The sequence below is a fragment of the Vigna radiata genome, chromosome 5, assembly GCF_000741045.1.
Source record: "Vigna radiata var. radiata cultivar VC1973A chromosome 5, Vradiata_ver6, whole genome shotgun sequence".
Taxonomy (NCBI): domain Eukaryota; kingdom Viridiplantae; phylum Streptophyta; class Magnoliopsida; order Fabales; family Fabaceae; genus Vigna; species Vigna radiata.
Window position 1 is genome coordinate 4,570,635 of NC_028355.1, and position 24,970 is coordinate 4,595,604.

Here is a 24,970-nt window from a genome sequence, read left to right on the forward strand (position 1 = left end):
AGTCATAATTAAATCAAAATGGTTGTCCAACAAGTATCCGCAGGTTGAAAAAAACCCGCGGATTTTTTTTTTGCAGGTATCCGCAATGGTAGCGGGGCAGGTACGGGTATAGTTTCTACATGCAGGTCGGGTTCGGGTATCACATTATCCGTACTCGACCTGACCCGTTGTCATCCCTACCTTACAGAGAACTACTATAACTTTAAGAACATCCAATTGTTGCTTCAAACGTAAAGAACTCGAGAAACACCTACAAATCACCAAATTGTAAGTCCTTAAGACCTTAGATTGACAAGAAACTAGAAAAAAAAAATAACATAAGGCACATGTGACATGGAATCAACATGCATGATTTCAACCTAAGAACAAAAGGAAAAGAATAGTTGAAACATACTTACACTATACGAGAAACTGATCGAAGAGGAATGGAAATTACTCGGTCATGATTCTTTAGTCACTTCTTGATCATTAAATAAAGGAGTTAGATTTCTTAAAAAGATGATAAAGAAACTCAAATAATGAATTTTTAAAAAAATGACTTATGTTTTAAATAATGAAACTAAAAAATTATATTTATATTATTGAATTGTTTTAAAATTAAAATACTTAATCTTATTATTTTAATAACATCTATTAACTCTAACATTCTAATTTTTAAATTTTTACAATTAGGTCTAAAATCAGTTCGAATAAAATTGGCCAAATTGGAAATTAAAATATACATTAATTATAGAAATATAGGTGTTGGTGCATACTTTAATATTAAAATATACATTAATTTTATCTTAATACATTGTTTTGTCAAAGCTTAATATATAATTGAAAACTTGCACATAAACATAAAGAAATTCAATCATTAACAATAAATAAACTTACAACAAAGTAAAATACCAATCATTAATTTATGTATCTAATCTCACATTATCACTTAAAATAACTTATGAACATTTTTTTATCCTTCTACGTAATATCACAACTTATTTTTATAACCAAGTCATTTGTACTCTTCTAATGACGATATGACGTATATAAACAAAATTATTACAAAATACTAATATTTTTTGCCAATCAGATAATAGTCTGCATGCGACTGACAAAATAATAAAAAAAAATTGATAAGTATCAAAATATAAGACGGGATGAATAAGTAAACTTTATAATTATATTAGATAACGAAATCAATTGTACTTTTCATAATTACATGACACACAGAAATAAAATTATTACAAATAATCAAATAATATTATTCTTCTCAAATTATGAAATTAATATTATGTCAAACTAATGTAATAGTTTATTATAAAAAATGTTAAATAGTTTTCTAAGATATTACCGATAGTTTTCATTGAATTGACTCTTCTAATTTTGAAAAAAGAGATTCGTACGTGTGTTTGATTAATAAAGTATTATATCAATTTTATAATTAAAACAAAATAAATTTATATTCAAATATTATTTTTTAATTTTATTATTATTATTATTTGTATTATTATTGTTGCTATTATTAGCATTGATATTATTATTATTATTATTATTATTATTATTATTAGTTTTGCTTTCTATTCTATAATTCATCACTTTGACATAATAAAAAAATCAATATTAAAATAATATTATATATTTTTAATTAATTTATTATTTTTTTCATATTATCAAACTCTTTATATAAATATTATATTTATAATTTATATAATTATAACACTTAAATATAATTATATAAATAAATTATTATTTAAATAATATTTATTTAAATATAATAATTATTATCATATTATTTAATTTTAAAAAATCCCTACGCACAAATCTAATACTAATTAACATCAAAGTATATCTTTAAGACTTCTCTCATCAATTTAAATTTATTTATGAAATTTAAAAGTATTTATTCCACTTAATTAAAATACATTTTCCATCAATTAATATTTCATATTTAAAATTAAAATTATTTTTCATATAATTAAATGTTAATATTTTATCATTTATTTTATTTTAAAGATAAGTAAAAATCGAACTCTAAATTTAACTCCCCTGTAATCCAATTCTCATTGATTTTTCAGAACCTATCAAACAAACATATACCAGAAACCGAATTTCTGGGCACTGAATTCCAACTTAAAAACCTGTACTATTTCAATAAATATAGAAATAAAAGTTGGAATAATTTTCTCTGGGACAATGTTGTTTGGGAAAAAGAAAACCTAGAAGATAACCTTAGTTTAACCAATTGCATGAAAAGACCATGTTGGGTGGAATAGCCTATAAATTGATAAGTCCAAAGTAGATTCATGGATTCTAAACAAGCAGCAAAAAAGAAGTGGATGCAAAAACCTCAATTCTCAACCACTTAAATAAATCCGTCAAGTCAATTCAACTTTTGATTTCTCATTGTGTGAAGAACATTTCAAATACTCATCAAGATAATCAGAAAAAATATATTCATTAAAAGTTGTTGTGAAAAAGTTTTCATATTTGTTTTAGAAAAGAATTAAGTAAAAAGCTCATAATAACACAAATAAAATTGTATCTATTTGGGTATTTTCCATCTCCAACCATGAATAATAAAACTTCTTTTCACAGTGAAAACATGTGTGGTCATATTTCGCAAACCATGAAACAAAGACAGAAGGACCGCATTGGCATTTCTTATCTCAGTTTTTGTGGTTCACCTTCGTCTTCTGTCCATTCAGTTTTCACTTCATCGTTTCATTGTCCTTCTAATCACCGACACAGATTTATTTACACAACCTCAAACCAATGATGAAGTTTAGTGTTTCATAGTATTTTTTTAACTCAATCACATTGATTGAAGCAAAATATGATAATATAATTTAATCCATTCATGGGGCATCTCAGTCATTCTGTGAGGAAGTTCATAAAGATAAAGTTATTAATCTCTTCAAGTAAATACAGAAGTTTAGAATATCATTGTGGTTTATAATCTCTATTATGAAGGACAAATGCTGTAGTTGGAATAAAGGAGAAAATAACATTAAAAGCTGTTAAATTTTAAGTAATGGTGATTACAAGCTGAAAATTGTTTCTAGAATTTGAATTTGTGAATGGAGGAGATGCAATGTTATGCAGTGACTAAGCATTAAAAGAAAGATTTTGCTCCAAAAGAATATGAGTCCGAGTCTGCCGCCTACTCCTTCCTCTGTGGTTTTCTTGGATTGGTGGAAAAAGATGGAAAAGTAACACTGAAGTGGTGAAGTGAGAAGATGAAATTATAGGATCTTGTCTTTTTGACAAATAAACTAAGTGAAGATTTCCAAGTTAACCAATTTGTGAATGTTTTCCTAGAATTACTGTCGAAACTGGCTGGCTAAGGAATTTGTGCTTAGTTATTATGTCTTTGGCAGTAAAAGTAAGAGAGGGTAGAAATAAGCTTGAGTTGGACTGAACGAAAACAACATAGGAGAGACATTAAGTGGGAGGTGCACATCATAGGGCAATTCCTTGTCGGTTTAACACAACAGAAGAACAATGCACTTTGAATAAAAACTATCTTCTCAATTTTTCGAGTTGAGGGTATCTAATATGTTTGTGTATATATCTCCTTCACAAACCACACAGTAAAAAAGCTGGAATCAAACTGGTTTCATAGAAGGTGCAATACAAGGTGAGCAAACACATTTGGCTTTTTGTCAAACAGCCTTGAAAATGAGCTATGGAAGCAGAGGGAAGCTGAAAGATACAAGCTTGAGCACATCAGCTGAAAGCAACATGAACAGCAGGAGGGACAAGATACTGGCTCAGTACAGTGCAGATGCTGAGATTCTGGCTGAGTTTGAGCAGTCTGGTGTGTCTGGAAAATCATTTGACTACTCCAGGATGGTCCTTGATCCTCCCAGGTTAGTGTCTGGAGAAAAAATGACTGCATATCTGTCCAAAATCCAAAGGGGTGGCCTTATCCAACCCTTTGGTTGTATGCTTGCAATTGAGGAACCCACTTTTAGGATCATTGGGTACAGTGAGAATTGCTTTCAGTTGTTGGGTTTGGAGCGGCAAATTGACTCTAACATGTTAATAAATTTGATTGGGGTTGATGCAACGACCCTTTTCACTCCACCTTCTGGGGCTTCCCTAGCTAAAGCTGTGGCTTCCAGGGAAATTTCTCTTCTGAACCCGATTTGGGTCTATGCAAGGACAACCCAGAAGCCATTTTATGCCATACTACATAGGATCGATGTTGGGGTTGTGATTGATTTGGAGCCAGCGCGGATGAGTGATCCGGCATTGTCACTTGCCGGGGCAGTTCAATCCCAGAAGCTGGCTGTGAGGGCTATTTCAAGGCTGCAATCTCTTCCTGGGGAAGATATTGGCTTGCTGTGTGACACAGTTGTTGAGGAAGTGCAGAAGCTTACCGGATATGACAGGGTAATGGTTTATAAGTTTCATGAGGATGATCATGGTGAGGTTGTAGCTGAGATTAGGAGGTCAGATTTGGAGCCTTACCTGGGTTTACATTATCCTGCAACAGATATCCCTCAAGCTTCTCGCTTCTTGTTCAAGCAAAACCGGGTTAGGATTATTTGTGATTGCCATGCAAAGCCAGTTAAGGTCATTCAGAGTGAAGAATTAAGGCAACCTCTTTGCTTGGTGAATTCAACACTTAGGTTACCACATGGTTGTCACACACAGTACATGGCCAACATGGGATCAATTGCCTCTCTGGTGATGGCAATTATAGTCAATGGAAAGAATGAAACAAGGCTTTGGGGTTTGCTAGTTTGTCATCACACTTCACCACGATTTGTTTCTTTCCCGGTTCGCTATGCTTGTGAGTTCCTAATGCAGGCTTTTGGACTGCAACTTTATATGGAGATTCAATTGGCATCACAAATGGCAGAAAAGAGAATGCTTAAAACTCAAACCTTACTGTGTGACATGCTCCTTCGTGATGCACCATTCGGCATTGTGACTCAGTCTCCAAGTATCATGGATCTTGTGAAGTGTGATGGAGCTGCCTTATTTTATGATGGAAATTGCTGGTTGTTAGGTACATCCCCAACTGAAGCACAGGTAAAAGACATTGCAGAATGGCTACTTAGTAATCATGGGGATTCAACAGGTTTGACAACAGATAGTTTAGCTGATGCTGGTTATCCAGGTGCTGCTTCACTGGGTGATGCGGTTTGTGGCATGGCCACGGCAAGAATCAATTCAAAACATTTCTTGTTCTGGTTCAGGTCTCACACTGCTAAGGAAGTCAGATGGGGAGGAGCGAAGCACCATCCAGAGGATAGGGATGATGGAGGAAAAATGAACCCAAGATCATCATTCAAAGCTTTTCTTGAAGTAGTCAAAAGCAAAAGTTTGCCTTGGGAAGTGTCAGAAATCAATGCTATTCACTCATTACAACTAATGATAAGAGATTCTTTCCAGGACACTGAGATAACCGGTCCAAAGACTTCAAACTATGTGCAGAAAACTGACACTTCAACTGGAGCGATGGATGAACTCAGTTCAGTAGCACTTGAAATGGTGAGATTAATCGAGACTGCAACAGTTCCGATTTTCGGGGTTGATTCAGATGGGGTAATCAATGGATGGAATTCAAAGATTGCTGAACTGACAGGTCTACAAGGCAGTGAAGCTATGGGGAAATCCATGGTAAATGAAATTATACATGCGGACTCATGTGACACTTTTAAAAATACTCTAAGCAGAGCCTTGCAAGGTAAATCAGTTATTGTAGAAAAGATAGTGGTAGATTTAGAGTGTTCACTTCATTAACTCTCAAATGTTATTAACAATTCATTGTGGGGAAAAAACGTTCTGTGTAGGTCTTTTAGAATTTGATTCCACATTGTTTTGAAATATTCAATTCATGTACTATATTGGACAATCAAATATTCATGTTTTTTTAGGTTGTGCTATTATTTTCCCATTGGAGTATAAAATTTAATGTCTAGTCTTATGTAATTGAATATGTAAGATAATGTTTCAGTTGCAGTCTTATTTTGATTCGTTCTCCCTGAAAGTTAAGTACTCATAGAAATGAATTGTAGTTTTTGCAGGAGAGGAGGACAAAAGTGTTGAGTTGAAAATAAAGCACTTTGGGATTCAACAGCAACAGAAAGTTGTATATCTCATGGTCAATGCTTGCACTAGTAGGGACTACACAGATTCTGTTGTTGGGGTATGCTTTGTAGGTAAAGACATCACTTATGAGAAAATGGTTCAAGATAAATTCATCAAGTTGGAAGGTGATTACAAAACAATCGTGCAAAGTCTCAGTCCACTTATTCCACCCATATTTTCTTCTGACGAGAGTGCATGCTGTTCTGAATGGAATGCAGCCATGGAAAGACTAACAGGTTGGAAAAGAGATGAAGTCATAGGAAAATTGCTTCCTGGTGAAATATTTGGAAGTTTTTGTCGACTAAAAGGTCAAGATACCCTGACTAATTTTATGATTTTAATATACCGTGGAATAAGTGGTCAAGATTCTGAGAAGTTACCATTTGGATTTTTTGATAGAAATGGAGAATTTGTTGAGAGTTATATAACAGCAAACAAGAGAATTGATGCTGGTGGGAATATACTTGGCTGTTTTTGCTTCATGCAGGTTGTAACACCAGACCTGAATCACTCCTCTGAAGAACACAAGCCAAGAGGCAGAGAAAACATTTCTGAATCCGAAGAGTTGGCTTATATACTACAAGAGATGAAGAAACCTTTAAATGGCATACGATTCACGCACAAACTTTTGGAAAGTACAACTGTTTCAGAAAACCAAAAACAATTTCTTGACACCAGTGATGCATGTGAAAGACAAATCATGGCAATTATTGAGGATACAAATTTAGGAAGTATTAATGAAGGGTAAGAGTTTTTGTTGTGTTTTGGTAGGCTGAAATTCTCTCTTGGAGTAGTACTTTCCTTTTTCGTCCTCCGATTATACACTGATATTCAATAACACTGACTTTATGTTTCATATCTTATGCTAATGCTAGCAGCACTTTGCAGCTAAACATGGAAGAATTTGTTCTGGGAAATATTTTAGATGCCATTGTCAGTCAAGTCATGATATTGATAAGAGAAAAGAACTTGCAACTGTTTCATGAAATTCCTGATGAAATAAAAGTGCTTTCTTTATATGGTGACCAAATTAGGCTTCAGGTGGTCTTGTCTGACTTTTTGCTTAATGTAGTCAGACATACACCATCTCCAAATGGCTGGGTAGAAATCAAGATTTCACCTGGTTTAAAGATAATACAGGATGGCAATGAGTTTATCCATCTGAAGTTCAGGTACAAAAACCAAGAATTTATCACTGTTATCTTCTGGGGATTTACCAATTTGGATTCTCTGCTGGGTTTTTCTGGCTGTTTCTCTGTTGTTCCCTCAAACTACACTGATGGACATTGATTTTGAGATTTTAAAATATATTAAAAAGATTTTTAAAGTACTAACATCAGTGTATTTTAATGTTCAACAGAGTAGAGAATGTGAATCATTCTATACTTTCTACATGGGGATAGTTGATTTCTACCATTTTTGTTATACTTGAAATTTATGCCTGAGTAGCTGTGGCTTTATGTTTAACACCTTTTGACAAGGTGAGACAAACTTTGAAGATATACAAGAGTTGTCACAAACTTTGAGTAGTTGTGATCTTACGTTTTAGAAACTGACATAGTTTTAGGCTACAAGTGTTGTGATGGTTACTTGAAGATGTCGCCTATGTTAGATTACTGTGTAGACTAGAGGCTCATTTGATCATATATTCTTCTTGCAGAATGACCCATTCTGGTCAAGGTCTTCCTTCAGATGTTCTTCATGATATGTTTGAAGGAGGGAATCAATGGAATACGCAGGAAGGTCTAGGACTATACATGTCCAAAAAAATCCTCAGTAGGATGAGTGGTCATGTCCACTACGTAAGAGAACAAAATAAGTGTTATTTTCTCATTGATCTTGACATTAGAACAAGAAAAGAAAGGCAAAAGAGTTTGCATGCAGAGACAAGCATGTTAAGCTAGTTTTTTTCTCTTGATGCTCTTACTAGTGAAAGGGGTGTGAAGGGTGGTTTGCAAAGAGAGGTCTCTAATCTTGCTTTGAAGCTTGGCAGATATATGGCAACTGCTCATGTCAACACTGGTATATCATCCTATTACACTACAAGGAAGTTTATGCTTATATATATATATTAGATACATACACACCCCTTTTTTAGTTTGGCTTAAAAATATTACAGTAACACAGTAGAATGCTGAGAGGAATTTTGAACATTGTATGACCCTTCCTCCAGGGATAAGTATGGCTAATGATTGCTTGTAATAGTAATATTTTATGTATAAATAAGAAGCAATCATGCAGTATTGCCCTGCAGATTTGGTTACTGCATGCAGATGCACTTTACTTTGTTTTCCTTTTTGGAGCTTAGAAATTCATAGAGAAAACAGAAGTCAATACCTTAATTGGATAAATAAGGGAACAAGTATTGAAAAAAATGTACTGTTCCTATAGAGTAATTGATCTTGGTACAAAGGTTCCTGCAGTTCTTTCATGCTGAGTTTAAATAGTTGAAATTTACTTATACTTCAAACCATCCAATTTAGCTTCTTTTTTTTCTTGTATTGAATCCAGAAGGAGTAAGATATAAAAGTTGCTCAACAAAATCAATCCTAGCACTTATACAGTGGGATGAAACTTGATATTCTTGCCCAAAAGCACTTTTGAGCAAATAAACTTGGTGTGTATTTTGGATTATTGATTTTGCTTACTGCATATACTCTGTGTATCACATATATTCTGAACCAACAATATTTTACCATGTCGCATGTTATGAGTGGCGAATTATTTCAATTCATTTTTAGTATTTATTTAAGTTAATATTGGTTACATTAATATTAGTGTAATTTATTTATAATATTTATTTAAATTAGCATCTAGAAATATTTAAATTAATTTTAATTTTAGTATTTATATTTATTTAAACTAAATTTTATTTATTTTAATATTTTTTAAAACTAATATAATTATTTAGTACTTATTTAAGTTGGTGGCTGATAATTTGACCGTTAACTTTATTTTTTTACAAAATTTGTTTGGCTAGATAAAGTTAGAATAGGAATTGTAGATCAGTCTTAATCAAAAATTACAAAATTTAAGCGTGAGAAATTTATGTTTCGTATTAGTCTAATTTGCATCAATAAGTGCTGGTCAACGCACTCTAATTAAAAATAAGTTATAATCATGATGAATATGGTTAACAATATTTAAGAGTGGAACTTCAAAAGTATTCATGATTTTGGAGTCTTTTACATGTGCAACGTGATTGCGATGTTATTGATTAACATGTTCTTTTCATCAACACTAAATGCTATATTTTTATTGTAGTATTTTATGGCAATTTCAAATTATATGACCAGTTTGGAGTGTTACATAACTTTTTATTGCAATGAAAAATTAAAAACAATGATAAACAATAGTTTAAAAACTAATATTGATTATGTGCATTTTGGAAACTAGTTTTTGAAATGTATAATAATAGTAATAATAATGCATTGCTTAAATGATAGAAAAAATAAGTTGGAATTTAGTCTTAGCTCAAATTATGAGGAAGGATGAAAATAAATTGAACAGTTTGTGATGAAAGCCATATTAAGATAGATGCTACATGCTGACAAAACAAGAATGTCCAGATTGAGATAGTGAGCAACTTGTACAGCATCATATTTAAATATGCGTTTTACACTTGGTTTTCAATAGTGCTAAAACATCATTAGAGGAAACATAGAAACAGGTCTTTATTTCTCTATACAATCTGTACCCCACCTGAACTTCCCAACTTTCAACTCCAACCAAACTTAACTCTACCCCATATTAACATTTTTCAGAAAGGAAAAGGGAAAAAAAAATGGTCGATGACAAGACACCAAAAAGCAAAAATGAGCAAAATCTGGAGAGAAACAAACCCCTTCTTTGCTCAACTCTTCTTCAGCCTTTGCTCCCACCACCTTCACCTTGTGTACATAATCAGATCAGCTACCTGTGCAGCAAATCAATCAAAATGCTCCAAGCTTCTAAAGCTTGCTGGCAAAATACTTGGGAAAATAACTATGGTACAAAATCTACATCCTTCTGTTATCCTTCCTAAATATATGCAGCACCAGAGACATATTTGCAAATGTTAACATTTAACACCAACCCATTTGGACTAAGCAACTCTGCATCTAATATAAATTACGCTATTTTGCATCCAAGTTTGCAGAAGGGCCTGTGTTTGGAGGGCTCCCTGCAAAATCACTTGAATGTAACTCACTTGACCTTAGTCCCTGAATGTTCACATTATTGGGGTTGGCGGGAAGATGCTCTTGTACAATCTACAGGAAAGTATGAACAAAGTTGCAGCAGTTAGGCTATTTCTGAAGCAGAAGAAAAGAGAGAACAAAAGATTCATAGACATTTAGTACATTATTATATATCTTACTTTCATGATAAGAATATAACGGAGGAAACAGTAACAAACGTCATTTTGGTATTTCTGAAGAGAAATGCTAAATCAGTGCAACAATTACCAGATCACCAGCTTCAGAACCCTCTGAATGGAAAAGAATAGGACGACATCGCTTATCTTCATTCATCAAACTTGAATTTTGAAAGTGGCTCACAAGGGCAGTCTTTCCTTGAATTCGAGCATATGCCAAAGAAGCAACTTTTTCACTATTAAATTTCTCCCATTTCTTCCCGTTGAATGTCTGTAAAATCAACCGTGTTGCCAATAATGCGCCATTTAACAAAGGGGAATATATCATAAAGCTTTTCTAATAACTCTTTCTTGATTAAATAAATGCCAAGATATCATTAAAGGCTAAATTCATTTTAACAAACATAAAGAAAATAACAGAAACCGTGACCGTATTTGTAGAAAACTTTCACTCAGTAAAATAATAGAAACATTCAAAAGAAAATGAGCAAAAGATATTCCCATAAAAACCTCGTAGAATGGAATAATAAGAGAAGGTGACAGCATATTGATGAATGCATAGCCCACGTTGCATTTATTCTGCAGTTAGAAGAAAAAAAAAACATAATCGGCCGCACAAGTTTGAAAAAAAGTTAAACTTACAGGAATAATAAACAACTCCTGGAAGAGCAAATTATATACCTTAAAGTCAATTGGCAGGTAGAGAAAATCGTAAGTACCCCTGTGATTTTCATCAATAGCGGCTAACAACATTTTTGAGGTGTATCTGCAGGTAATGAACAATTAATATATCATCTTGGCATCTAACAAGAAAATATGGTTAATAAACACTTCAGACTTAACCATACTTGTTTGGAATATTCTTTATCATTAATGTAGTCCTTGTATCTTCACCACTTTTAATTTTATCCAAATCAAGCTGAAATTGCTTCTTGCTATCAGCCTGGTTCACATTGTTCTCTATCCATCTACCCCGAGCACGGTCAGCCAAACCCTCCAAAGTGGAAGGTAAAAGTCCTGGATAAGGACCATTTCCCAAGTACACAGGGCTAAGCCTAGGAGATCTCATTCTGAAGTTTGATGACCCATTATCAGATATATTTCTTGGGATAGTAATGTTAGCATTAACAGATCCACCCACATTAACCATGTAATTTCCATCTGTGGGCCCTAAACTCATGCCTCCATAACCAACATTATTCATGAATGAAGTTTCAGATGACTCGGGATGGAAACCAAAGTGTCTCTCAAAAGGCAAACCTGATGGAGCAGAGCCAACGTGATGATTGTGATGATGCTGTGATGAACCAACAAAAGAGCTATTCTGAGTAGAAAATGGGAAGGCGTGGTTCTTTCCATTCGATGTAAATGGATGCCCAACAGATGATCTTGGCCAAGCTGAAGGTTTAGTATGCTCAGAGTAGAGGGTTGGGCTTCCCCAAAGGAACTGTGGCCCTGACAAAGTTTCCACTGAGGATCCATTTGAAGTTGATGGAGCAAATGAGGACAACGCTCCACGATACTGGCTGAATTTTGGCTCGGGGAGCGAATGTGATTGAAAACTAGCTCCTTGTGAAGAATTCAAACCCGTAAATATGTGCTCTCCTTGACTGCTTCTTCCCAAGTCATTGCCAATAGCAGCAGCCTTCACAGTATTAGATACTTGTGGTTGCAAAATTGAAGCTAATCCAGGTAAATGATTGCTTGTTGTTGGGCTCAGAATTCTAGAACCAGGAGAATGACTGATATTTTGCATTGAATTCTGCTCAACAGGGCTATTGAACTGTAACCAGTTACCTGTTAATGAAAAAAATTAACTTAATATGATTAAAGAGAACATATACAAGGGGAACATGGTTATGTAGTCAGTAACAAAATGCTATGCAACTTATAGATGCTTATGATACAAGAGATATGTGGATATGTAGCATCTCAAATAACCAACCTGGAGGAGAGTTAGCTACAGGTGAACCCACTTGATATCTGAAACTCCGAGATTCATCTTGATCAAGCTCTTGGTTCAACTGGAGCATCAAACTAAAAGTTGCAAGGAATTAATGGTTATATGTCTATGTTTAGTATACGATGCCAGAAAGCAAGTGCGGCAAATATGGAAGTTATGTATGCACAGCTATCAATGGTAATTTGCCCGCCTTCAACATAATGAGAATGAGAATCTTTGTTCTTACAAAACCCCTTAATTTGATGGTTGATTTGGTGAAACTCATTTTAAAGGAATGCCTACCAGTCAACAATAACCTATTTCATCAGTTTTGTCTTATATTTATACCATGCACAAAAAATCAGCCGGCAAGACATCAAACAAAACAAAGGCAACAAGAACATTATTAATGTACGCACTTTCTTCGAGCTCCTCCAGGCCGACTAGGTTCAAGCTTTATGCGTTTACCAGCTATGTCACTCCTGTTCAATGATTTAAGAGCTGCTTCTGCAGCTCTGACGTCATAAAATTCAATGAACTTGTGATGCCTCTTGTGAGGAGTTTCCCTTATCTGCAGAAACATAGATAAGTAATCTTAAGTCTTAAAAGTACAACACAAACACACATGTTGCAGGGATACAAAGCAACAAGATAAAATAATCACCTCTTTGACCTCTCCATAAGCCCCAAATATTTGGCGGAGGTCTTCATTTGAAACAGATGGATCCAGATTGAAAACTACCAATGTTCCTTGGTTTATATCCTTGTCTGATGGATTATCCTGGGATGTGGAAGAAAAGAAAGCCAAGAGATTATAATGTCTAGTCATTCAATTAAGGAACCTAATAAACCAAAGCAACTATAAAAGGTGAAAATAACCTTTGGTATTGAGAAGTGAATATCTAGTTTCCTGCGCCGCAGAGGTTTGTTTTGTAATGCTCGCATAGCTGTTCTAGCAGCACGGATGTCATAATAGGATATCATAACAAAACCCCGATGTTTGCATGCAGTATATAGGGTTCTAATATCACCATATAGCTGAAAAAAATTGAAACCCAATTAATAATTTGTCTAGCTACAAATGGATTTCTTCTAAACAAACATCTGTAGTTTATCCAGGCAACAGTGAAGAATCATGAGCACCATAAGTTGTAATTGTATTCAGGGAAGCGTATGTAGAAAACTAAAATATCAAAGCAAAAAAGTTTACACTAGATTTCTAGTCTGCATTACCTCAAAAAGTGCTCTCAGCTCCGAGTCCTCCACATTACTGTTAATATTACGAACAAATAATGTTCGAGATGGATGCTCTCCATATGGATGTTCTCCAGCAACAGTTCCCACACCATTAGGAAAAGAATAGTGAGGCAAACCATTGCCAACAGTACTATCAGCAAAGCTTAACTTAGAAATACCCACAGAGAGACCTTCCTGCGGATCAGTTTCTAGTTCCATACCTCCACCACTACCAAACAGATCATACTCTTCCAAGTCCTCAAGGGATCCAGGCAATCCACTAAGGTCAAAATCATCCATTATGCCGGCTAAAAGCTCCTCCTCGTCATCAGGAAGCACAGGTCCAACAGCATGAGTACCACCATCTTCAAGTGAACCATCTCCCTCTGCATCTTGATGGAGCTTCTTAAATTCAGATGAGATGTCATCAATAGATTGATAACCATTTTCAGTTTCATTCAAGTTCACTGCAGATGAATAAAGCCAAAACAATAGATTTTAGTAAAAATGGAGAAAGGAGCATACAAATGACACAACAGTTGGGAAGACAATCACATACATTTTTCATGCGGAAGTACAGGTAATGAGCTAGAAAAGAGGCTAGCATCAGATGATGCATGGTAGGAATCAGATCCAGACAAAGCCTCCCACGTACCATTCCCCAATTTTCCAGGTATTTTTATAGATGGAATCTTGGAAGGACCTATTGGTGATAAAAAGGTTATAGTTAATTCAAATTTCAATATAGTAACAACCCAATGAAAAAAAAATAAACAATTAAGAGAATTACCCAAAGAAGAAGGATCAAAAGCCTGCCTCATCGCATCACCCTTCTGCTTCATTCACAAAAACAGCAATAAATTGAGCGCTATCATTTTATAGTGGCAAATAAATTTTGAAAAATATCCAAGAGATTTACCAACAATTGTAAAACTTAGGGAATGCTAATTATACAGGAATTAAGAATAATTACAAAAAAAACTACAAACTCAACATCTAGAAGAACAGTGACCTTTTGGCAATATCTATAATAACCAATTCCACTGGTAGTGATAGGAGCAGAATACTGTCTGTTTTATATTATTTTTAATTTAACTCTGCTGGACAAAGGAGAACCAATACAGTTACTAAAAACTTTGAATCAGACTACCCCTAAAAACTCCCAAAATAGCATAAAGATCCTGCCTGAAAGTGTCAAGGAACTTATTATCGAATCACAAAAAATTAATCAATGAAGCCCTTAGTAGTAATACATAAGGAATTACTAAAGCTTGACTTTAATCTCCAAAAATGGTAACTGACTTCATGAGACCAAAATGAACAAATTCAATGAAAAAATGCAATCAATAAAAACTGACAATTGAGATTTTATGATGAAATATTAGAAACACTTATACCCAGCTTCCAATATGCAGGTTTAACATTACCACTTTCTGCACAATCAAGGGGCCGGAAACAGTCTAACCATAAAGGAAGAAGAGATATACAGATACATTGTTATTAATCTTCTCAAGAAAGTGAGAGGATCCATGTTATTAGCCACACCGTTGTTCTTTCACTTCTTCACAGTTCAGGAATGTTCCAATTCCACAGATTTGGATGTCCTATATAACTAAATTTGGAAGCAACAAAAGGCAAGGTTTTGGTTAAACTTGAAGCCTCTGATACACTACTACTTTAATTTGTGTCAAGTATTCATGTCTGATTCCTATGCATATCAGATACTCTAGGATACTTTGTCGTTACTCATTGAGTAAGAATCTAATATATGAAGCACTAATACTATTAGGATGAGAATAATTTATAATTTTTATTTTTACATTGTCTAATAAATGTAATTTTAGTCTGGGGTCCGCACAATTGCAATTTTACATTTATTATGTTTTAGAAATTTTATACATTTTTAAACATGTATATGTCACGTATAGTATACTGTTGTTCTCAAAATAAGTGTATCATACTATCATCATATCCAATAGTATTCGTGCCTCACAGCTTGAAACCCATGATAAAATTTCAAAGAGAAAAAAAAAATTAAAGCATCCGATGCAGGAGACCGTAACAGTGTCTTTGTTGCAAGTGCAGACAAATAAGTTAGTATCAAGCCAATCACACAAGCTAACTACAGAGCAAACCCATGTGCAAAAGGCAGTTCTTTCCAAGGGTTGCTCTTTTCAACAGATTCCATTCATTAGCAGAGAAACATCACAATCGACTTCAAGCATGTTGAGACAAAAAGGAAACTTGTTCTTGGACTCCATTAATACAAGGTATAAAGATATAGATTAAGCTCTCCAGATATTCCACAACCATAATCGGCAAAAAGAGAAAAACTAAAAAACAAAGACACCAACTTTCCCACAATTTTGCAGCATCCAAAGCAGAAGCAGCTTCAATCTAATCCATCTAACAAAGAGCAGTGATAGTGACTATCATAAAGAGACCAAATTGAAAAACCCCTTTTAGTTAGACAACTGTCCGTAGACCGTGATAACATCACCCAAAGCAAGACGAAAAGAGCATAAAATACTAACAGTTCCGATCGACCAAAGCAAGTTATCAACTTATCATCATAACTACAAAAACCAACCCGGTTTCTCATGTCCGATTGCCACAATCACCCTTCAACCCAAAACCACAAATTTAAAAGAGAGTTTCAGCAACATCGGACTGTAGAGAAATCATAACCGAAACCCCCACAATCCCCATAACCGCCACACTAAAAGCAAATTCCAGTAGAGAACTCGGGTCATCAATTCGATCAACAGCAGAAAAAAAACGTTAAAAAGAATAAAATTTTAAAATTAGAAAATCCAGAAACAGTGAATCAAGAGAAAACCCACCAAATACCTGAAAAGGGGTCAGAAAACCCTAGAGCTTTAAGGGGAGGAGACCGAAAGGAGGGGCTTCGGGGACAGCAATTCGGTCCTTCGGCACCTAAAACCAAATGGGTAGGCAACAAATTGAAGAGAGTCGTGTTCCAATCAAACAAGTAGAGAAAACAGGAGTGTGTATGTGTGTGTAATGTCTGTGATGGAAACAGAATGGGGAATCTTTAGGGAGAAGGAGAGAAGGGTGTAGAGCAAGAGCGTGACGATGATTGGCCCTGACCCCAGAGAGTGAAAAGGAGCAGAGAATGATTGAGAGAACGAAGAGAGAGAAAATTGGCTTCAATGGTTTGGGACTTTGAGAAGGTGGAGGATTCAACTGTATTTAAAGGTCATTTGGTGTCCATAAAACTATGTGTTTTTTGCATTTATTAAACTAAAAACTTGCCTAAAACAAATGTTTAATAATTTTATCTGAGGAGGATAATGATAGATACAACATAGTTTAATGTTGCAATGAAACATTGAACCCTGTGCCCTGCTTTCAACTAGTTTCACTTCCACATAAGATAAGAAGAACCATGTTAGGTGCATCTCAGTTTAATTCCTTTTTCAAAAATAACTTTTATTAAATAACTTTAAAATCTTTAGAATCAGTATTAAATATTTTTTCATTATTTATAATGACCCTTTTATTTTCTTAACATATTTTTATCAATAAAAAATGAATATGTTTTCTGATAAATTATTCCAAGCATGCACGCGAATATATTATGTGTGAAATTGTTCCTGCATGATTCCAGGTTTAGTTCTGTAGCACAAGTATCTTATACTTATATATTCCTTTAATATAAAGGTGTTTGACCATGGTTCAATGGATTGAAAATTGTCTAAAAACCAATTATTTTTCTGCTATGTTTGAAAAAGTTGTAAATAGTATAATTATAAGTAATTTAATTTATTAATTGTGTCAAGGTAAATTTTTCACATAATAACCATTTGAAGGTTGACTGCTAAGGAAAAGGTAGTCTAGAAAGTTTAAGTTGCTTAAAACAAATATTTTAAACAAAATTATAGGTAAATGTTAATAGTTAATTTTATAAGTGAAAAAGTTAAATTCAACACTTTTTCTTTTTTATGTTTCAAATTAATTTTATATTTATCAAATGTTAATGAAAAAAATTGAACTCACTATTTTTCTCATATTTTTTAATTTTTATCACTAAATCAATTTTATAGTTTCTAAAAAAGTTAATATTAAAGTTAATTTTATATTTATCAAATGTTAATGAAAAAATTGAACTCACTATTTTTCTCATATTTTTTTAATTCTTGTAACAAAATCAATTTTATAGTTTCTAAAAAAAATAATATTAAATTGATTGAATTTTAGAAATAAAATTCATTTAATAAACATATCAAACATTTAAGTTTTAGAAGTCAAAATTTTGGTACATGGGCAATTAGAGATCTCAGAAACTAAGTAAGGTTGGTGCTTTCTAGGACAATTTTTTTTCAATGGATTAATAGAGAATATCTTTCAATAGAGGACATATTGAGACTATGAAATTGGTTTTGTTCCACCCACATTGGAGTGCATAAACATAAATAAAATAAAATAAAAATTAGCTCAGGAATGAATAGGACTTAAATTAAATAAAAGAAAAAGTTAAGTTGTAGAAGACAAGTTAAATACAATTTTTAGAATGTTTTGAGAAAAAGATTAAATCAGTTTTCAACAGATCGTTTCAAAAGAATGTTTAATGTATAAAAATTAATAATTATTTTTTCAAAATATGTAATATGAAACTTGAGAAATTAAAATATGATATTATAAAAAAATCTTTGAATAGTTATTAATTTTATTTTTAAGTAATTCATAAATATTAGACTTAACCGTAATATTTTTTTTTAAATAATTTTATATTTTTATGTACAAATTTATTTTTAACTATCCTTGTATCCTACATGAGAAAACAAATAGATATTTTTTCAATAACTAAGTTTTTGTTGTCTTATTTTTCATATTCAATGTTATTTGTTGTTGTACAAGAAAAGTTGTTAACAAAGCTCACACAATAAAATATAAATTGTTTTAACACTTATCCCAAAATCATTCATTATGAGATATTATAAAAGAATAGCTCTTACAATGTTATCAACATATAAAGCAATGATAGTATAATTATCAACATATTTTTTCACATAATAATAATGATCTTCACATATGTAAAAAATTCAATTTCTCATAAATTCATTAAACTTTTTGTATCATTGTCTTAGGGTGTGTTCACTTGAGGGTGATAGGAGGTGATTGGGGGAGAGTGATTAAGTGGATTTGAGGGTAATTTTTGTTGTTGTTTATTTGAGTGAATTTGGAAATAAACGAGAGTAAATTTTGAAATAAAGTTTGTGAGAATTGGTGTAAAATTTAGTTTTTATGACAAATTAAAAAAAAATTACTTCAAAATTCATTCTCATTTACCTCCAAATTCACTCAAATAAACAATAAAAAATATTATCTTCAAATCCACTAAATCACTCTCCTCCAATCACCTTCTATCACCTCCAAATGAACACAGCCTTAGTGTTTGTTTCAATTCATACAAGCTTTCATGAAACTTGCATACAAGATTATCCTTGCCTTGTGTTTCAAAACGTTATGGCTGTGTCATAAAGATTTTCTCTTTTAGATCTCCATATAGGAATGCAATTTTGACATCTAACTACTCTAGATAAAGATTTTCTACCGCTACTACACTCAATATGATTCTAATAGTCATCTTGACAACAGGAGAGAAAATTTTTGTAAAGTAAATTCCTTATTTTTGTTGGAACCCTTTCACTATGAGACTAGCCACGTATATTTTACTACCGTCTGGTTCTTCATATAACCTATAGACTCATCTATTTTGCAAAACCTTTTTTCCTTACGATAGCTTGGTTAAAGACCATATTTCATTCTTCTGAAGAGACTTTGATGGAATCCTTCCTGACACAGTCCTCTTTTATCATATTTTTACATTTCATTGTATTTGTAGCTTAGCTTGTAAGGAGCTTAGGTCACTATAAATACCCAAGAGCCTCTCTTGTATTTGCACTTTTGAGATTAATGAGAATAGACCTTTCTGAATCAGAAAATATTCTCTCTTGAAAGTCAACCTTTTCTTCTCCACTAGGGTTTCTTCATCATTTCATCTTTTCCTGACAATCCCGTCATTTGTTTTTCGATTCACACCTATTAAACCACCATTTATGTCGTTTAAAAACTTTTGCACCGATCAATCTTAAGTTTGAACTCTTTCACATCATTTCATAGGTTGTGAAAGATGTTGTAATGATGATGTTGAGGCCATTGCTACTAAGATGGGGGACGCTGACGACAATAACATTATCAGTTAGGTAGTCGACAACAATACCAGTAATGACTCTCAAGACCCTTTTTGTTGAACATGACATGTTTGGTGACCAATGAGAAGGTGACATTTTGACAATGAGTTTTCCAAGTCGATAACGAGGTAGATTGGCATGACGATAAGGAGGGGACTCTGTAGACGAGAAAGATGACTTAAAGAGATGAAAAAGAAGTTTCGAAGAAACCCCTTTTATAAAAAGTTCCTAAATCACTTTTAAGATGAAGTAAAAAGTTCATGAGACAATAGCAACAATATCTTAATATTTAATTTTGTAAACAACTCAGTCTTCACGAAGTAAGTTAAAACTTGTATGTATATTGCCTTTTATGTTTCACATCATTATATAGTTTTATCTCGTTCAACTTTTATATTAAACAATTTTTTTTTCCTTTTGAATTGGCTATAGATTTGAGAACACTATTGTCTGAAATTGTGATTGTTTTGTTTTATCCCATGATCAATCTATGGTTGTTTAAATTTATTTATCAATCAGGATTTGTTCAAAATTTTGGACTAAAAGATCCTTCCTGCGAAACTTTAAGCTGATGAAGTTTTTCTCTCAGTATTATATGTTCAACATTAGTGTGTTGGAAATTTAAAATGTATAAAACTCTAATGTAATTCATCTTACAAATGTATTAATATTATACGCCTACATTCACACTGCACTAGAAATTATACTTTTTGTTCAATATTATATGCTCAACATTGGTGTGTTGAAAATTTAAAATGTCTAAAACTCTAAAACTCTAACGTGATTCAACTTACAAACGCTTGTGTATTAAATAAATGCCAAAGATATCATTAAGACTAAATTAATCTTAATAAACATAAAGAAAATAACCGAAACTATGACCTTATTTGTAGAAAAAAATAGTAGAAACGTTTAAAAGAAAATGAGCAAAAGAAATTCCCATAAAAACAACGTAGAATGGAATAATAAGAGAAGGTGACATATGAATACATAATCCACGTTGCATTTATGCTATAGTTAGAAGAAGAAAAAAACATAATCAACCCTCAAGAGTTTGAAAAAAAAAAAAGAGTTACCTGAATCTTTTCCAAGAATTTAACGTGGTTCAACTTTTAAATGTTTGGATATTGTACATCTACATTCATATACATTCATATTATAATAGGAAGTATATTTTTTTTTCTTTTAAGTTTTACATAAAATTGTTTATATAACTAAATAAAAAACAACATCCCCATAATAATATAAGACTAAATTAAGATTTACAGCACTAAAAACGGATTATAAATAGTTAACTAAGAGAATACTTTCATTTCTCCCAAAAACAATTAATTTATAAAAAATCAAATGCTTGTCTTACCTTTTAAGTGACATAGTCTACAAGAGTAAAAAATGAAAAATGGTTCCAAAAAATTAAAAAGACAAAAGGGAAAGGAATTATGGAAGGGAAGGAAAAAAATATATCAAGGAATATATATACAAGAAAAGAAAAGAAAATTAAAAGTATAATATAATATTTAATATTTAATAAAGAACATAATATAAAATTAAATTATTATAAAATAAATATATTCTAAACTATATTACATAATATATTACAACCAACTTTATTTGAGTATTATTTTTTTCTTATTTCATTTGTTTTAATTTAAAATTTTAATTTTATGATATCATTATAAAGACAAGAAATTTCAATGTATAGATTATTTTAGTCTATATAATTTTCGTTTTTTATATTTAATATGAATAATATTTAATTTATGGTGTCTATTTTTATTGTTATCAATAACTATATATATATATATATATATATATATATATATATTATTTTTCAACAATTATATATTATTTTTCAACTATTTGATAACCTTCTGGTATATACATTTCATTATCCATTCTACTCTTATTAATATATTTTATCCTTTAACTTTGATATCAATTTTTCATAAACATTTTTTAAAAAAGTGTATTTTTTAAAATTTGATAAAAACTCTATTTTAATAATAATTAAAATAATTTATTCTTTGTGTCATCAATATATATATATATATATATATATATATATATATATATATATATATATATATATGTATGTATGTATGTATTTATATATTTTGTTATTATCTTAGTTCTTTCTTTACTTCTCTTATTGCAGTTCATGATTCTTTAATCACTTTCTGCTATTAAAAACAAAGTGCATTGTTGAACAGGTAGAATATAACGGAACATCATTGTTGAAACTAATTATTCATGTTGTAGAGTTATTTTTTTCTTGTTCGACCAAAAGCATTAATGTATTATTAAATATGTAAAATTTGGATTTAATCAATTTAAATAAAACCATGTTATTATTTTTTTCTCTTGTCTTATCTCAGCCAGTGTCAACCTACTTTTTCTACAATTTTGACTTCAGTATAATTATAGTTTAATGTCTTAAATTGAGCCGTTATTTCTTCAAGGAAATGTCTTTCAAAAAGAGAAATTATGAAGTAAAAGGAAATCAATATTAGTGGAAGACATATTAACTTTATGATTTCTTTATATTTTATATAATTTTAAGTATTACAAAAAGACAAATCATAAAGGACAGAAATTTGTGTTTTGAGGCATCATAAGTAGTTTGAAATGGTTTACGGCTGAAGACAAAGAGGACAAGACATCATTCCATAAAATATTGCAAGTGGGTTAACTTTTCACAAATTAGGAATTCATTTTCTACAATACTTTCTAATCATGTTTTAGCTGAAAACAAAACTTTAAAAAATCATCATAAAGTTTTTTAAATTTCAAAAGGAATAATTTTTTTAATTTAGTGATTGATTTAACAATATTTATATGAACGAACATAAAATTAAAATAATAATATTTATATTTATTTATATAATATTTTGATCACATATTTATGATGAGCTATTTAACCTATTTTTTATAAAATAATGATATTATGATACTATTCTTTTTATTTTTTATTTTCTTTTTTCTTAAAAAAAATATAAAATTTTACAACCATTTTATTCATATTAAAAAGTACACATGAAAATAAATTAGGTTGGATAATTGTTGACATTATAAAGTTAATAAATTTAAATTTATCGTTATTTAATGAAATTGGTAATTGGAGATATGATATAAAAGAAATTGTGTTTCTAACAACTTTGAAAATGATTGGATTGAATATGATTCAGAATTTCAACTTATGATATAGGGTGATTGTCATACAAATAGGATTTTATAGATTAAAAATAAATAAAAAATCTGGAAAGACATTAAAGTAATACACAAGCTGAGATATTTTTAAAAATCAATTAATTCCTTAAATATGGCTGTATGTTTGAATTATTAGGGTGAGTATAGATTGAATTAAAAGCCCTTATCCATTCCAATCAAAAGAAATAATTTAGGGCACAATGAAATTTGTGTATTTCTTGTGAAAATGGGCGCCGTTCACTTTTCTATTAGAGAAAAAAAATTACTAAAGTATAAAATGATTTTTAATTATTAAAATAAAAAATTGAATAACTTTTAATTTGTAAAAATTATGAGTTATAAATATTTTTTTAATTTTTTTGTTATATAATTTTCTTTTGTATTATGAATAATTATTTAAATTTTAAAAAATAGTCACAAAAAATAAATCAGAAAATATTTTTATTTATATGAAAAGAATAATACTAAAAGATAAAATTCAAAGAAAAATAATGTGTACAGATAAACCTTCTCTTGTATATAGATATAAAATAAATTAATTCAATGACATAATAAATTGAAAGGTGTTAATCACTAGTTCAGAAATCGCAATATAAGTCTAATTACGTAAAATCGAACATTAAAAATGATCGGTGACAATTTTGTAAATAAAATTTCATTTTAAATATATATATGCTTTAGGGGTGTCGTTTAAATTCACTGTACACATTGACCCTCCTCATTGAACGCCAAAAATGTGTGAGAAAGTAAAAAAAAAATATCATTACATTTAGCCATTTGCCTCTCTACCCCCGATGTCTATAACTCATTTACACGTTGGTTAGCCACGTTGCACGCCAAATGGTATACGAAAGTAATTCAAAAGTCACTTTCTGCATGGATTTAGACGTCCGACCCCACACCCCGATCGACATCTAAATTGTCTTTAGACATCGCCCCCAAACCTCCATACGCAAAATCTTTTGCTGAAAGTAACCTAAAAGGAACTATTTCATTGCCCTTAGACGTCGGCCCCGCACCCCCAGATGCTAAATGGCTCCGTAAATGCCTCATTCCAATGCCAAAATTAATTTTTTAAAGGCCTTAGATGAGGGCTAGGGAGAAGGGTCGACATTTAAACTGATTTAAACGTTCGTTGGGAGGGGAGTCAACGTCTAAATGCCTGCAATTTACCAATCCACGAGCACGAGGAGTAGTTACGCAAATTTACTGTTCATCTTCTTCTTCACGATATCTCATCAGCCATTGTTATTGAGGTACAATTTTCTCTCATTTTTGCACTGTTTAAAATCATTTTTACTCTAATTACATTCCTCTTTGACGAATTATCTTCCATTTGAACTGATTAAAATGCATTTTCGTTGGCTTTTGGTGCGGTTCTTGACGCGTTCTTGGGCGACGGTTTTAGGACGATATTGTGCACATTTTTGAACGAAGGTGCAGCCTGCAAAACGCTTACCCACTTCTCCATTTCTCTCCACTACATTCCCAACCCGTTAAGAAGGTTAATTTTTGTGTATATATGTGATTGAGTTTTGGGTATGCTTTTGATTAGGTTGTTAGTTATATAACATATATGAATTTTAGTTTTGAAATATTGTTGATTATTGGGAGATTTGATTATTTCATATGTGATTTTGCATTATTTGATTAAGTTTCTTGTGTTATTATGATTGACATTAGAGCTATCAAAACGGGTTACCCAGCCCGATCTAGCTCGGCTCACTACGAATTGGTCACTTAGTGAGTCAACCTAACCCGACTTATTTATTAGCGAGCCAGAAAAATTTGAACCCCGCCCGACCACCACGGGTTGGTGGGTAAATGAGTTGGCTCACTCAATTATAATTTTTTATAAATAAAAAAATTACAAACTTTCTATAATTCAAATCTAAACAAATTTCACTTCCAAATTTTACTCCTAACATG

At 31.7% G+C, this 24,970-nt stretch overlaps 2 protein-coding genes across 9 annotated transcripts; one reads left to right on the plus strand and one right to left on the minus strand.

Annotated features, from left to right (window-relative positions):
* Positions 1-3,019: 3,019 nt before the first annotated feature.
* On the plus strand, positions 3,020-8,378 carry LOC106760765 (phytochrome E). Of its 5 annotated transcripts, XM_022780506.1 has the most exons (5): positions 3,021-5,680; positions 6,012-6,209; positions 6,303-6,828; positions 6,960-7,256; positions 7,745-8,378. In XM_022780506.1, the coding sequence occupies exons 1-5, from the start codon at positions 3,661-3,663 to the stop codon at positions 7,986-7,988; spliced, it is 3,285 nt and encodes a 1,094-aa protein (XP_022636227.1). In that variant the 5' UTR covers positions 3,021-3,660; the 3' UTR covers positions 7,989-8,378. The 5 variants fall into 5 exon arrangements, with proteins under 5 accessions (XP_022636226.1, XP_022636227.1, XP_022636225.1 ...); XM_022780505.1 differs by having other exon boundaries at positions 3,020-5,680; positions 6,021-6,828; XM_022780504.1 differs by having other exon boundaries at positions 6,012-6,828.
* A 1,282-nt stretch (positions 8,379-9,660) lies between these two features.
* On the minus strand, positions 9,661-16,816 carry LOC106760766 (protein MEI2-like 5). 4 transcript variants are annotated; one of them, XM_014644189.2, is made up of 13 exons: positions 16,467-16,816; positions 14,407-14,449; positions 14,176-14,319; positions 13,614-14,083; positions 13,260-13,418; positions 13,045-13,161; positions 12,800-12,951; positions 12,384-12,475; positions 11,287-12,235; positions 11,120-11,204; positions 10,949-11,017; positions 10,530-10,709; positions 9,661-10,334 (listed from the first exon to the last, which is right to left on the minus strand). In XM_014644189.2, exons 2-13 carry the CDS (start codon positions 14,435-14,437, stop codon positions 10,200-10,202), a joined length of 2,583 nt encoding a protein of 860 aa, XP_014499675.1. In that variant the 5' UTR covers positions 14,438-14,449; positions 16,467-16,816; the 3' UTR covers positions 9,661-10,199. The 4 variants fall into 4 exon arrangements, with proteins under 4 accessions (XP_014499675.1, XP_014499677.1, XP_014499676.1 ...); XM_014644191.2 differs by having other exon boundaries at positions 14,407-14,452; XM_014644190.2 differs by having other exon boundaries at positions 16,460-16,816.
* Between the last annotated feature and the right edge of the window lie 8,154 nt (positions 16,817-24,970).